Source organism: Sinohyriopsis cumingii, chromosome 7 (assembly GCF_028554795.1).
Source record: "Sinohyriopsis cumingii isolate HCF-2022 chromosome 7, ASM2855479v2, whole genome shotgun sequence".
In the NCBI taxonomy this organism is placed as follows: domain Eukaryota; kingdom Metazoa; phylum Mollusca; class Bivalvia; order Unionida; family Unionidae; genus Sinohyriopsis; species Sinohyriopsis cumingii.
Window position 1 is genome coordinate 99,748,536 of NC_142967.1, and position 16,901 is coordinate 99,765,436.

At 35.1% G+C, this 16,901-nt stretch overlaps 1 protein-coding gene across 1 annotated transcript in view; it reads right to left on the reverse strand.

The window, feature by feature from the left end:
- Nucleotides 1-16,901, reverse strand: part of LOC149795803 (uncharacterized) — a 54,451-nt gene that overhangs the window by 1,886 nt on the left and 35,664 nt on the right. The window contains exons 12-13 of the mRNA XM_089963857.1: nt 10,798-10,840; nt 3,367-3,458 (exon numbers count right to left, since the gene is read on the reverse strand). Coding sequence (XP_089819983.1) covers nt 3,367-3,458; nt 10,798-10,840 — 135 coding nt within the window. The remainder of the gene's footprint in view (nt 1-3,366; nt 3,459-10,797; nt 10,841-16,901) is intronic.

Here is a 16,901-nt window from a genome sequence, read left to right on the forward strand (position 1 = left end):
GGCTGATTAGTCTGTAATTTCTGGCCAATACAGTCATGTTAGGATCTTTCATGGTGTATGGACATTTTTTTGTATGATACTGAAAGATCCTGATTTGGCTAAAGACTGCTTGAGTGTGTATTTGAAAGAAGCTTATCATATATCATTGTGAATAGACTTGAAATTGGCTTTTCAGGAGTCATTTTAAGGATTTTCAACTTTTACTGTCAATGACCATATATGATGGGAGAAGGATACAAATTAGAAAGGATTGATTTTAAAATGCTGTCTTAAATTTAGTCAAATTCTGTAATAAATGTTTAGAAAAGTAATGGAAAAGTCTTAATATTTTTAGAAACAATGACCATATATAAAAACAAATGAGCATGACTTGCACAAACTAGATAACCATTGTTGCCAGACAGATTATATATACACTGGCAGAGATCTCGGAAATACTTAATTACGCGTATTTGGACGCCAATGTTTGATCTGGACACAGAAAATCGCTGAAGAGGGAGTCCTCTGTACCATGTAATAGGTGTGTATAAAATTCAAAGACTTGCCAGCCCTGCTTCAGCCACATGCTTTGTGGGAAAATGTGTTGATCATTTAGCTGTGCTGATTGTTACAATAACAGCATTCAGTGACTGAAAGACCCCTTGATGTACATACATGTAGCCATTTTATAACAGTACATAAAAATGAACATGATGCAATAGCTAGGCGGCAAGTTCAAAGGCTTTGACTGGCAGCCGGGTCAAAAAAAGGTACTGATATTTACAGTGATTGAATTCAGAGGCAGAAAGACCCAGAGATGTACATGCAGTAATTTATAAAAGTACATCAAATAAACAACTTTAGCTTTCGTTATTGTGTTCATTTCTGAATGTAAACTTCGCCTTCTTCTGTTAGAAAAGCTAAAACGACTTCACCATGTGATTATTTAAGAGGTACATTGACTGACCATACTATATGCTTTTAAATGCCCCTCGCCGTAGCCCGGTTAGTTCTAGTGTTGTAGCGAAATGCATTCGTCAAGGCATCAATAGCTAGGCTTATTATGCATTATTTTATTAAAGACCTAACTTTAAAATGCAAATTATGTAGGTCAGAAACGTATGGAACAATGCTATGTTGTGGAATTCGCGAGATGCGCTTTAAGGTCTAAGCTGTTTTCTGACTTGACACGTATTTGCGAAAATACGGGGGAAAAAAGCAAATCAGATAATATTGCCTAAAATTACTGCAAGTACATATACAAATAAATGAACCATAAATTTGCGATCCTGTCAATGGACTGTTGTAATGAAGCTATATTATAGTGAGTGATTACATTACGAAAACCTCCATCTAAAAATAGATGCACTCATGTCTGTGTTGATTCTGTAGGAAAGAAGGGACTGCAACTTTTGATGGTTGGACTCCTATTTTTACCAAAATGGAAGTCCTGGACTCCTAGTTTTAAAATCCTAGCGAGATCTATAATACAGTTTTACCCAGCTATAGCATGCTCCGTTATTATATGAATTCGGATATAACATGGACTTGGGATGGTTTCCAAAATTTCATATAGATGTATTTTTCTCAAATGTGAAAAAAAATCTTCTTAAAGTACCAAAAATGTACTATCATTGTGAGGAATAGATCATACAGGAATTCTAATATTAAACAATCGTGTTGTGGCTACTGAAATTATGTATACAAGTATTTTTTTTGTACATAAAAAAATATTTTTTCTCCTTAAAAGTATGTAAAATAACATGTAAAAAAAATGCTTATTCAGGGATCACATTGGGTTTCACCAATGTCACAAACTGTGATTTCTTTTTTCTTATTGGTAACAAAATATAATATCGGGGGATTTTTTGCGATAACATTAACTGTTTAAACTTGTCTATGCAATCTTGGATTTGGAGTGGAGAAATTCCAATGTACCATAAAAAGAAGCAAACCCTTGGGTATAAAATGCACTGGAATCTATATCTTGTTACATAAACTTCATTCATATTGACAAACCATCTTAACACTGCATTATTACATCATAAGCCTCTTATGCTAATATCTGGCCTGAGCACTGTATAATGTTTATCCACTCCAACAGTCGTGCTATTGGGCTAGCAAGAATCAACCCAATTCTGAAGGCAGGAACAAGAACGACTACAACTGACCAATTAATGTACCCAGAAAATTGTTTTTGCTGAAACTTAAAGAAACTGATTACCTTTGATGCACTGATTGTTCTGTATAACAAATGAAAAAATTCAGTCCCAATCAATGTTCTACAATTATCTTGATGTTGCATCCAGAATAACAAATGAGCATTTGTTGGTCCTCCAATTTTTTCTTTACTGGTGATTTTAATAACACCTGCACCATTCATCAAAGCAAGCTGATCTATAATCTTCAATAAAAACAAAGTACCTTTCATCAAAGGAAGTCAGCACCAAACTTAAATAAATACAATGAAAACTGATAGATTGTTGCATTTTCCAAAGTCACAGTAAATGTTTATTGTGCCATGACAGTTTTCTTTTTGCAGAAAACATGTGTTTGCTTACAACTGCTACTAACAGCATCATATAACGCAAATAAACTTAAAATCCATTGAAGCCATAAATATAAGGCCGTCAAGTTACTTTTTAATTTGTTCACATGTTCTCATTTCCCTATGAATAGGCTCATTCCTTGTGTAGATTCGGCAAGATGATAGCTGTCTCAAGCTAACCAAAATCTAGGCTACTTTAAATACATGTACATGTATCATGTATACATCTACAGCCACGTGCTACTGGCAACAATATCATAATGAATTGTTTAGTGACGTATTTGTTGACAATGGGATACTGAACAAATGAGGAATACAAGTTTTTAATTTTTTATATGTCTTATTTGTGTTTTCTAATTGGAAGTGACCAATACATCAATTTATTACTGTGCTCTATACTTGAATTCATGAATTTTACATACACATGTACAGTCATTAACACACTATGGACTATACTACACAAATGTAAGTTGTCGATATACATGTGTATTTCAGGCTAAATTTCTTTTCATTTAATGAAAAGCACATATTTTGCACCCACCTTTATTACCTGTGCCTGCTTTATTTATACACACCCCACTCGCACCTCCCAGGCCATCCATTTTTGGTACATGCATTATTTTCTTCAGCTAACTGACCTGGCTGCATCTAACATGATTCGCTTAAAACATGGTAGGGTTATATGGACACCAACTACCGTGTTATAGCGGGGTCACACTGTAATAGATGATACACAATGAATTGTGTAAAACAGACACAATGACCTACAATAAGGTGATCTGTCTTTATATTCAGTGCTCTAAAAGTTATTGGAAACCCTTTATTATTATCAAAAATACCTTAAATTCTTTTTGAATGGATGTAATTACTTCATACACTCTGTCTTTCATTCCAGTCACCTGTATTTCTAAGCATGATGATTCAATGTTCCCTGAAAATTAATAAATAAAGATTAAAATTATTTAGTTTCTCAACATCATTTTTTAAAACACGGACATGTCTAAACTCAGTATAATATACAATTAAATTTGTGTGAATAATTAAATATGTTCATAAAATGCATACTGAATAAGTGAACAGCAATCAAGGGCAATGCCGGGCAACAAAGGTATAGCAACCTTGCTAGATCGGATCTTAGCACATGATAAAGCAAATCTTAATTACTGTACAGAACCCATTTGTCTTGCTTGAGTTACAGTGATTTTGACCTTTGAGCTTTTTGCATCAAAATTAATATGCTTCTTGTGATTAACAAAATTAGTAATGTACTGATGGATGTATGGAAGGATGGGCATCTTCATAACATGTTATGGGTGGCATATAAAACTGGGTATATGCAAAAAGTTTCTTACACGCAAATATAAACTTTTATGACTGAATAGGCAACAGAGTTTGAGAAATGGAGGAAATAGAAAACTTTCAAATTGCCAATAGTGGAAAACAGGTGTACAATTATCATTACTCTATGGTCATAAAATAAGAAACATAAAAGAGAGAAAAGCAAGAAGCTTTGCAAACTTCAAGAAATAATTTAGTTCCCTAGAATACAACGTGAAAATGTCAAAAATGGATATTAAATCAAAAATAATCTTATAATCACAGAAACAAATAAAATTTAAATGTGTGTAGTTGGATAGGGCTGTCCAATAGCCTTTAACAGTAGAGACTGAGATTTGTCTCTCCTGCTACACCAATCACAAAGGACTCTCCGCTTGGCATCATAGACCTTGTATATGAAACGTAATGTGGTTTGAAAAATGCACCTGAAAACTTTGCTCAAAAACCTTCCTTGACATATAGATCAATTGAGATGAGATAAGTATGATAATGTGCGGGCTGTTGTGGAATGTCCACACACTGTGCTACAAAATATTGACCCTATTCTGAGTAGATATCGAATGTTGGTCTGTATACCAACAGGTCAAGAAGATTGTTGAACGATGATTGACTGGGCCACAGGGGTGCCATTAACATGAGCTCAACTGCGGAAATCCTCACTTCATACAGCAGTTGTGGGAAGACTTAACTGAACAGACGATAGCACTTCAAGACAAAGGCATACAAATTCCAGGCCCACTATGCTGAGACTGGGTAAAAGTAAACTGAGAGTATGTTGTTAAGCTTTGTTGTATACAAGTCCAGCAAGGGTCCCCCCCCCCAGTCTTAACAAGGACTTTGCCATAGACTGGTGCAAAGACCATTATGAGAGTAATTTTTCTATCCTTGACAGATCTTTTGCCAAACTATTATTCTTGCCTGGAATATGACAAGCTCTCAAGAGGCTCCAAACCTCCACATAAAAAGCAGAAGAATGTGTGCCTCTTTGTTGCCTAATGTATGCTATTGTAAACATGTGGACAAAAGAAGCCAGCAATCCATGCTTAAAAGTTTACACATCCACTGTTAAAAGCATAGCCCTCATTTCCAAATTGTTTATATGTAGCGTGGATTCTTCATGAAACCACGAACAGGACGAACTATCCCTTATGACTATAAACTATCCATTCTGACTCCAAGTGAGCACCACACTCAATGAACTGAACAGATAAGACTAGGGGTTTGGAGGCATGCATTTTGACTCCAGACAGAAACCAGTCCTGATTTGCCCACCAATTTAAGTGGTGGTGAAATTCCAATCTAGGATAAATCTGAGCTGCAAGGGGATCCCTGTGTAGTTACAAGTTTACCTGAATGAGAAACAGGATGGAACACAAGTGCAGCCTTGATAGTGGCTTGGGTCTGCTGCAGAGTTCAAGATCTCTAGAAGGGATAAATACAGGCGAAGTGACAAAGAAATCTTTATTGCCATTGCCTCCATAAGGGCCATGATTCTGTCTACTCTGTCATGCGGCACACTGATTAATCCACTGTTCATGCAAAAATACATCTCCACGAATATGAGCTCCTGAGATGGAACTATATCTGATTTGTCTAGGTTTAGCGTAAGATCTAGCCAGGTCAGTGTGGATCAGGAGACTGGGACTGATCTTATCTGGAGGATAGAAATCACGTTAGCAGCAACTACTATTATTCTGATAATGGCCCTGGGTACTAAAAATAGGCAGACTTGCAGAGCACAAAATTGGAAAACCTCCCAGTTCAGACAAAACTGGACGTATTTCCTTTCAGGAAGAAAAAGTGGGATATGAAGATATGCTGCTTGTACGTCGATGGAGGCCATTTAATACCCTCTCTACTGTGTACTTATACAGAAGGGAGTTCATCTCTTCCCGTGATTGCACCAGATTATAATGGTGGAAAAGCATGCGAGTATTTAATGTTCACCAGTATGAAGAGGAGTGCAGAGATGTTACCCTTTACAAATATAAAATAAGGCATAACAAGGTTTCTTTGGTCAGTTTTTATTGTGATTTAATTCATGTTCAGCAAATACAGACGTATTTTTTTAGTATAACCGGTTTCATTAGTTACCTGGGTGCACTAAAATAAGAGAGCAGTGTACCTTTATTACATGTACATTCAAAAACCGAAACAAGTGGTAAATGGTTTTCCTTAAAGGTTCCACATTCAATGGAACCACATGACATGTAACTTATGAAGATCTATATAAAAAATCTGAAACTGCATTTTGAATCAATTACCATGGCAAGGAGCTTTATGTAATTAATATATCAATACTAAAGATAAACTAACACCACCGAATCTGAATATCAATACCTTCTCTCTCCACAAATTTAGCGATGTAAATATAGCCTAAAATGTGATAACCAAATTACATGCTATTTTAAACTAAATGCTACTCCGGTGGAAGGGCTATTAATGAATTGTCTGTTTTTATTTGGGCACATTGAGCTGTAAACAGGGCAAGTGGAATTTGAGTCAGGGCTTGTATTTTATAAATCCCCTACCAAATGTATGTGTCTGACAAAAATTTCCGATAAATAGTGCACCATGAATAATATAATATAAAAAAGAATAAAATGGGAGCAGAAAATAATGAAATATTCATGATAAAGTGCCAACTGCAAACTAATTATATTAATACTGAAAATATATTAACACCACATTTGCTAAATTAACAAAATTAATGTGAATATAAGTGCCTTCCTGTCCACGTAAAACAAAGTTATGCAAGTATAGCATAAAATGGCAGTTAAAACAAAATGCTACTCCGCTGGAAGGGCTAGTGTTTTCATTGTATGACAAAAACAAAATGGCACCATATTGGTCTTGCTCATTCAAGTAGTAATGACTGATCTGTCGTTGTCATATTGGACTGCCAAAGATTCAGCTGTCCTATGTGCCTGAAATATCTATTATATGCTGCTTACCATCATGTGCTTATTAAATTCCTGTCAGAATGCTGCTTGTGCTAAATGTTGTTTTCATCAAAACAGTTACAATTTTCAAAATGGTGGCAGTTCAAACTAGCAAAAGGCATTTCTATGTAACTTGTTTTATAAATATATAATAATAATAATAATAATAATAATAATAATGACTTTGTATAGCGCCTAATCGTTAGGAGGTCTAAACGCTTTACAACATTAGACAACACCTATAAGATAAGAAACATAATAATATTATTACAAAAACAAACAACATGAAATTAGAAAAACATTAAAAAATAAAAACATGCTGAGAATCTTTCAGGTAGGAAACATTATTAGGTCTTTAAGTTTGTTCTTGCAGTTGAAATAAGTGAGTTTTTAGAGCCTTCTTGAATGTGATCACTGTGTCTTTGTGTCTAAGTTCAGTGGGCAGATACAATTTGTGTCCTGTTGACCAAGTAGGACTTGAACCACAGGAAGGCTGTATCATGAATGCCAAATATATGCTGGAGACGGTGAAGTAATATATCATGATCTATTGTGTCAAATGCTGCAGACAAATCAAGGAGGGTGAGGACTGTAATCTTTCTGCTATCCAATGCAGAGAGAATGTCATTAACTACTTTTAGAAGAGTGGTTTCAGTAATGTGGTAAGGGCGATATGCAGATTGTACATTGCTAAAAAGACTATTTGAATTTAGATGAGATACAAGCTGGGATAGAACAACCTTTTCTGAGATTTTTTAAATGAATGGGATATTAGAAACTGGGCGGTTGTTCTTTAAATCGTTATGGTCTAGTGTTGGTTTCTTCAGCAGAGGCTTTACAATGGCAGTTTTGAAAAATGACGGGAATTCCCCGATGAGAGAGAGGTATTAATAACGTCAGTTAGTGAAGGCAATACTGGATCTAAGCACTCAAGCAGTAGTGATGTTGGAATTGGATCAAGTTCACATGACTTTGGAGCACTCTTCATCACGATTGTACGTACGAAATCCATAGAGACCGGTTCAAATGCTGCTAATATTTGCCACTCAAATTCTGTATCCCAACTGTATGGTGACGACAAGTCAACTAAAGTGTGGTGTCGAGTTTATATCTAATGGTTTGTATTTTGTCATGGAAGAAATTTGCAAACATGTCCGGAAGGTCGACTGGAGAGAAGGTAGTTGGAAGTGGTGTTGATTTGTTCCTTGACATTAGCTTGTTAGTAATCTCGAAGAGTTCTTTGCAGCTGGAACTTTCCATGATCTTAGTACTGTAGTGGGCTGATTTCGCTGCATGGACTATATTTGTGACATTCTTCTTAGCAGCTTCATAGATTTGCTTATGAATATTGAATCTGGTGGAAAGCCAGAGCCTTTCAGCTTTACAGCAGTCTCTTTTAGCAGTGTAAAGCTGGTCCCTAACACTGCTATACCATGGATAATTGATACTCTGCACTTGTTAGCTGGGGATTGTTTGTCGAGCAATGAATGCAGGCAGTTATCAAGTTGTTCTGCTATAGAAGGTAAGCAAGTTGTTAGGTTTTCTTGGATGTCATGCATTAGTTTGGTTCTATTTGTCAAACAGAGGTTTTTCTTAGTAGCAGATAAAGGTGAAGGGTTAGGGACTGATACATCAAGATGGCTTATAATGCTGAGGTGATCTGATGCAAGTTCATGGGATACCAGGGAGGACCGTAGAATGTTATCATCAGGTCTATGAAGAATCCAGTCTAAAATGGGACCATGTTTATGGGTGGGTTGGTTAACTGACTGTTTGAGGTTGAAAACATTAATGGAATCTATGAGTTTTTATGTGTTTGGGTTTCTGGGACAGTCAAAGTGAAAGTTGAAATCTCCAAGGATAATCAGGTTGCCACCTATCGAATTTCCTTAGTCCAGGAGATTCGGAAACTGTTCCAAAAAGAGAGAGTCAGCCAGCTTGTTTTTTCTACTAGGAGGGAGTCGGTATAGGCATCAAAAATGGACTGACCTTTGCTCCAGTGTGAGTGTGGTTTGGACTAGTTCAAACGATGTGTGGTCGAAATTGAATGTTGTGGTATAGTTAAGATGTTTTATCATGGAGTTCTTTGTGATGACAACAATTCCACCTCCGCGAGAGTTACGGTGGAACGACTTGATATAGTAACCAGTGGGTGTTAGATTCGCACACTTGGGCTCATCGCCTGATGTTTTTAGCCATGTTTCTGTCACGAAAAATATGTCAACATTTTGGTCGTTGATAAAATTAACTATTTCTGTGCGCTTTTCCGGCAGTCCTACTGACTGGGCATTGAATAATGCAATGCGCAGAGGTATTTCTTGGATAGTTGACACAAAGGTTGACGAATTAATTTGGATTTGAATTAGGTTACCTAAATTAATGGTCGAAACTTTTTTAAATGGTTGTGCTGAAATAAGGGAGATAACTGGAATTCTTCTTCCTGTTCTTTGCAAGCCAGCTTTTCTTTTTTCGCTTCTGTTTACATTTAGGTAATGATGGATGTAGTCCCAGTTCGTTTAGTCTAGAGCACAATGTAGTGTGGAGAGCCAAGGAGTGAACATTTAGAGCAATTAATGAGGGTCCATCGTAGCATAAACGGGTTGACTGGCGAGTATCACGTGATGGCGGTTTGTTCAAAAACAGTGGAGCAAGACAGCTGAGAAAAAGTCTAATTATTCTCGTTTCCAAAAGAAGGAGATGAAGAAACACATACAATTTAACAGCCAATACATAATGAACATAATAACGAAGACGAAAACAGGCAACAAGCACAAATATCATGAAAACAGCATTAAAGAAAACGGAACTGCTGCTTCAAGCCGGTTAAGCGATAGCGGCCATCTTGGAGTTAATATGTTATATATATATATATATATATATATATATATATATATATATATATATATATATATATATATATATATACACACAATGTCTAGCTGAAGTCTCTAAACAATTACAGTCATGCTTCTAAAATGAAACCTTTATTTTATACAGAGAAAAACACAGAGAAAAACACTGTCCTATGAACAGTGATTGTTATATCACCGTGAAAATATTAGATAAAAAGAGGAAACAAATGTGAGTAGAAAATAGATAAATCTAATAAATCCCCATATTAAATTAAACTAGATGAACCAATATTATCAAATGAAAAAAATACACATCTAACATGATACAAGCCTCAGTAATTAAGAAAATTGTCCCTTACCCTTTAAAATAGATGTGCAGGAAAATAATGTTAAAAAAATTTATTTTCCAATATACTAACCTACTTGTACCAAGATATTTTCACAAACAAGTCTAGACTCATGAAACTTTGCTGCATAAAAATGTTGCTCATTGCAAGTATCATTTGAGCAGATTGAAAGTCAAAGCAAAATCTACAATTTTATGCAACTGCTGAAAACTGGGATTTAAGACAGAGTTTGCACATCTAATCTGTGCTAGATTTGTCTTTATAAAACATGCATGCTGCAACTGCTTTCAAAAAGGTCATCTACACATACATACAAACACGCCTACTGAATTACAATTACAACTTTCAAGGCATTTTGTGCAATCTTATGAACAATGTTTTCACCAGCAGACATATATACATACGTAGTCTGACCTAATCGAGTCCAAAAAACAGAGAAATAAACCATGGGGACACAGCAATATAATGACATATAGATTCCTGACCTCCACAATCCCAATAAAAAGGAGGCCATAATGAGACACCATTTAGCTTATCTTGGTTTTAAAAAATTGTTCTGAATTGGTAACGTAGTTTTCAAGAAGAATCAGAAATTTAGAAATGTTGAATGTCAGATGGATGATAGATGACAAATTACAGGGTAATGCTTCAAGTCTCTATGTAAGACCAGTAATGATGGAGATTGTATACAAATAGTCCACAATTATTACAATATTAGATTAACTGTCCAAAGAGAGCTTCACAATATTATAGTTCTTTTTCTAAGCAAACAAATAAAAATAAAAACATACCTTTCTCGGGAACCTTGAACTTTTTGATAGCGTCTTGAAAGACCTGAGAAAACAATCATTTATGCATCAAATCAATTTAACAAAATGCTACTTTTTTTAACAACATGCCTTATATTTAGCAAGCAAGTAGAAAACTTCTAGTATTGACCATAATGTTTATATCTTAAGACAGTGCCCGTAATAAAGGGAGTGGATAGATTTATCATCATAACGATACGCAAATGAATGCCTAAGTGATCACTATGTTAAGCTTCATCTATGAAGGGATAATCATTATTATATTATCTTCGTTCTTTAATACGCAAGTAAAAAACAACTTACACCACCATAAATGCACACATTTAATAATTGGAAACAAATAATGGAAAGATGGGAAACAGATAGTCAATGATGATCTATACAACAAAATATGATTTTATCTGGCAAACCATGAAGATGTAAAACACGTTTCAAACATTTATGCAAAGCTTTATCTAAACTGGATGAGAGATTTAGTATCTAAATCTAGAGCAGTAACAAGTTCGGTAAGATCATCTCATTTCACTGAACCCTTCATACCCCCAGTGACCCCACGACACATAGGTCACGGGACCGGTCAGGACACAAGCCCAAAGTGGTGGTCAGTTTGTTTATATAGCTAATAATGATGTTTTTGTAGCTTTTCTACTAGTTTAGGGTGTCCACTCAAGTTTCAAGACTCCTATAAAAGACAACTGGACTCGAAATGATGTGCTGCATGCACAACTAAAAACCCGGCTCCTGATGCAAATGGGTCATTTGCAAAACGCTATGGCCGACTGTGGTAGGGTTACAGATTAACAAAAGGGTTTCATTCTTGTAGGAACCACTGAAACTGTATCCAGCATCACCAAGATTTAACACTTTTTAGAGACGGTTTATGACTCCGAAGGTGCGCATGTCATTGGAGATATTCACTGCAACTAGTGTCGATATGGTTAATGACTTCGAAGAGGTGCATGCATACTGTTCATGACCCTGAAGGTGGGCATGTTATTGGATCTGATCGCCGCAACTATAACTATATGGTTCAAAACCCCGAAGTAAGGCGTACATATGGTTCATGACCGCAAAGTTAGGTATGTATCATGGTTCGTGACCCAGAAGTTGGGCTTTGTTATTCAAGCTCAAGTCAAAGGGTTGAAGAACAATCATTTCAATTAGCAGGATTAGTTCACCACCTTTGTTTTGAGTAACGTCACGAGTGATGTGACACTGACATGGTCACTTATGAATCACATAAATAACCAATGTGGTGTAAATGAACAGTAATGACAGCAATAAGCCTGTCTCCTAGAAATGGCAACATAAGCTGGCAATCGAAAATAATTTCTCCGCTTTCATATGTAAAAAGCCAACATTATTACATCCACAAGTATTCATTGTTGGAAGGTTAACTATGTCACATATATGCATCGCAAATTTTTTACAATATATTTGGTGGTAACAAATGCATAAAATGAACATAAACACTCACCTAAGCCTGCTTTTTAAATACTCTGACATTCTTTGTATGCATGTAATGACAAAATATGTGGGAATATTTGTGCAAAACCACTGAATGATGTCTTTTTGCAAAGGTCACATGACATCAATAACCGTAACTTAATGGCATGTGGTAAAGTAAAAAAATTAAAATAATGAAAATAATATTACATACACTGGGTTCAAAAACACACCAAAATTTAATTTTTTGAAATTGTAGATGTTTATACCAAGAAATCAGATTAACTGCAATGGTACTCACTGTACTAAATTCATTACTAATTTGTAGTACATTTTTCATTTTTATTATGTGTAATATACTTTCAAGGCTAAACTCGACATACATGACTGGGAATTACTGGGGTATTAACAAAGTCCGGCCTTCTGTTTTGAGTGGGATTAGCATCTGGAGACAGTAGTATACAAATTAAACGTTTTCATTTTCAGTATACTAATAGGTAATAATTTAACCATTATTCAGAATTTGGAAGAATGATACCCAAATGGATGTCATCTTTTTTTGTGAACATCAATAACAATATTGGCATAATGAAAAACGGTTGATCTATCACATTTCTCAGTTTAACGACATAGTCATACATTTGTACTGAGAACCAACTCTGTGCCAGTTTTTTCTCTCATCGGTTCCAAGTTGGCTTCAATAACTGTGTTATATTCCTCAAAGTGTAATGGTCAGAATTCTTTTTATTTCTTATTTTCACGATTTGAACAATGACCAAATATATCTTATCATAACTTGGTTTAAAAAAGGTAATTTACTAATTTGTAATTTCAGATCATGGACAAAAACACTACTGAATAGTATGTTTATTTTATTATAACAGCAACTAACAATTTCAAATTGTGTATGACTCTAGTATAGTGTACCATATTTGAACTTTCACCAAAAACACGCATGGCAACGCTTTACTCAAGAATGTGGTATTTTATGAAAAAAATAAGGGTTTTTGCTAAAAAGCCATAGAAAGGTTTCAGAAATACATGGAACATGGACGAAGTCAAGTTGATCTTTTGGTTGCATGTTCGCCTCTGTTTTCTCTATGAACATATGTAGGAAATATGCAAATTTATGCTTGAAATAACATGAAGTCAAAAAATAGTGGCCAAAAACCAGTATTGAAATGGTGGATATTTTGTTTAAATGCTTCATGTAAATTTATTTCTAACTATATTATAAATATGCATTCATTTTTTAAAAATCTTTTTTTGTTGTTGCTAAACTTAGCCATTATTTTTGTATTGAGACCACTCTTTATTCCAACTGCCCATCTTATCCTGTTTTTTGTAAAGGTTCATCTGTCTGTTTGCAGTTCATACTGGTTTGCCTTAGATCTGATATAAAAAAAGTCTAATATCCGGACACAAAATCCGATTCCAACCATGGGCGAATTTTGGGTAAAAAAAGTCAGGTCTAAACAATGAGGTTTTTTAGCTGTATTTTGTAGTGCAACTAGATATTCCAGATTATTTGGTATAATTGTAGAGCTAGATCTGTCTACCTTTCTATAATACCACCCACTTTAGTGCATCATGCATGACCGTGACGCTACAGAGCTCGGCAGTAGGCTACTACATCCTGCCATGTTTACTCGTCGCTAGGGGTTAATGTGTTAACTATAATTATGAATGCAAGTTTTGGCCATAAAATGTCCAGGGAACTGAACATGACTTGTACATGTAATATGGATCATTTTGGACTCAAGACTGAATTGTCAACTGCCAAGATATATTACATACAAATCAGACCCTCAAGTTTTACTTGCTGATGCCTTTGTTAAACCTTTGAGTATTTACACTCTGTCATATGTTCTCCCCCCATTTTAGTCTCATTCTAAGAGGTCTACAGAAACTGAAGAAGGGGGAGGGGAGGTGGCAATGGCAGCACCAATCTTAATACTCAGCCATGGTTTCCGAAAATGTTGTCTTTGTGTTCAAATAGTCATATACACTTCCCAGTACATACAAAATATGTTTCTACCCCAGGACCTCAGCATTATACACCCTTTGAGTAACCTCGGCTTGGAAGTGTCCATTATCAGACAGGCTATCGACAAACAAATTTATCATATTCAATTTCTGATATTTTATGCCATTACTTAGAGTCAACACATTTATGATATCAGACATATCTCCAGCGACTGCTTGCTTTATATGACCAAAACCAGATTCATCCATTTTGCACACTTATTTTTGCATGATCCTTACCTGTGCTTGTTTTCATAATGGATAAGGATATGATCACTATAGCCACATCTGCTATTAGCACATTTCTAGTCTCATTAGATGCTTTAAATTATTTGCAAACCTATTGCTTGCATGTTTCATGAGATCAGTGTTTAAGCAGAAATCCTAATTTGCACAGGAACATATATAAGTCACATTATAGATAAATATTGTGCTCAGATACTTAAATTGATGTCACCAGTTTGTAAACATTTCTTGAAGTTTCCTTTGTACACATTGATTTTTGCTTCTGGCATTGATTCTAGCCAAAAAGAACAAATCCTTAACTCACAGATCTTAGGAATTCACATGTATATCAGAACAGAGTTATCTTTATAACAGGTTATCTTAAGCAATCATGTGCAGATAATCATTTGGGCAAACTTCACTTTGCAGCTTGAGCACCAGAAATATTCTTTGTACAGTCACTCTTGTCAGCATTTTGAAAGGACAATCATTATTTAGAATACTGAAACCAAACTGTTTCCTAGATTCCATTCCTATTTTCAGATAGTGAACAAGGACACTATTCCAAGATGGCTAAAATCCACAATGTGAGCTGCTGCCATGAATACTTATACCTTGCACTACATAGTTGTTATGTATATTTAATTGTTTTGTCCGGTTTTTGTAATGTAACATTGTTTACTGGACTTTACTGTACACCAGGCCAACCAGTCCTGCCACAAACCTCTTAGTGCTGAGAGCCTAGAGAGGCAGCTGTAAGTAACGTTTGTAAGTCTTTGGTATGATTCTGCCCGGGATCGAAACCAACGACCTCCCGCTTCCAAGGCGAACGCTCTAGCCACTAGGCCACCGGAGCGGTTTAAGAGTAAATATGTTGATCAGGGTTAGAGTTTTGGAGATTCCCAAGTGAATTCTATAGGGTATTATGTTTTAAGTAAACAAAGCTCAATACATCATTCAAGAAGGTTATTTTCCATTAGGTAATAGTTATTTTTAGAAAATGTTAATTGTGACCTTGATGTCAAACAGAGAACTATATTATCTTGTGACTATCAAGATTGTATCTGAACTCATGCTTTAACATCTGGCACTTTAAGTTGTATTATGTTGTGTCCACTTTGGACTGAATTTTATTTTCTTCAAACTACTGAATTCAAGTAAGTATTTTATTTGGAAATACAAAAGTCATCGGATAAAATTCTTGAATAAAGACATTCCTTCGAATTTATACTGAATTCAAACTCTGGAATAATATTTCTGTGATTCAACAAAAGACTGTCAACACATCAGTACTTAGTAGATCATAGCATATATCGCCTTCAATTTTAAATCTCTTCAGGACTTGAACTGAGTTTTATTCAGGGCTTTTTATTACTAGGACTTGTGTCTTTAATTCTTGGATTGTTTTTTTTTAAATTTAATTTGCAATACTGTAAGTTCTTTTTTCCTATTTTTCACTTTGTATTCCAGGAAAATAAATTATTTGTTAAATTTTACAAGGCTTGTTGTCTTCACTCTTTACTTTTACTTATTTTAAAAGCATATACTCCTAACAGAAAAAGTTTTTTTAACGAAGCAAGAAATAAAAAGTATTTTGATCCAATATTTGGTGGAAAAGAATGTTTTGGATAAAAGTGCTCTGGTTTTGATCAGTAAGTCTGTATCAGACTCTAACATAAAAGTAAAGGAATTACAATTAAAATACATGATGAAATTAGAATTAGGAAATCTTTAACTTCAGAAACAAAAAAAGGAAAAACAAATGCAAATGGAGGAGGAGAAAAAATGCAATTAGTTAAAGAAGAGATAGAAGAATGCAATTGGAGAAGCAAATGCAATTAGATGAAGAGGAGAGAGAGAGAGGAAGATGCTATTGGAGAAGGAGGAGGGAGAGAAACAAATGCAGTTACTGATAAAAGAAAAACAAATGATGTTGGAGAAAAAGGAGAAACAAATTCAGTTGCAATTGGAGAAAGAGGAGAGACAGACAGCTGCAAATGCAAAGAGAAAAAGGAGAAAGGGAATATCAAATTAGATTAAGAGAATTAGAGCTGGCAAGTGAAAATCACATCGGATTCCCCACTTTACATACAAATTCAGGTTTTGACGTTACTAAGAATATTAGGATAGTGCCTGCTTTTTAGAGAAAAAGAAGTAGACACATTTTTTTCATTCTGAAAACACTGCTGAAAATTCTAAATGACCAAAGGGGCATTGGACTCTATTATTATATAATGCACTTTCTGGCAAAACCCGAGAATCTATGCTTTCTTATCAGTATAGCAAAGTGCAGACTGTGAAATGGTAAAGGAATGCATCTTAAAGAATCATGAGTTAGTCCCTGAGGCTTATTGGCAAAATTTCGGGAGCCAAAAAAAAGAAACTGGACA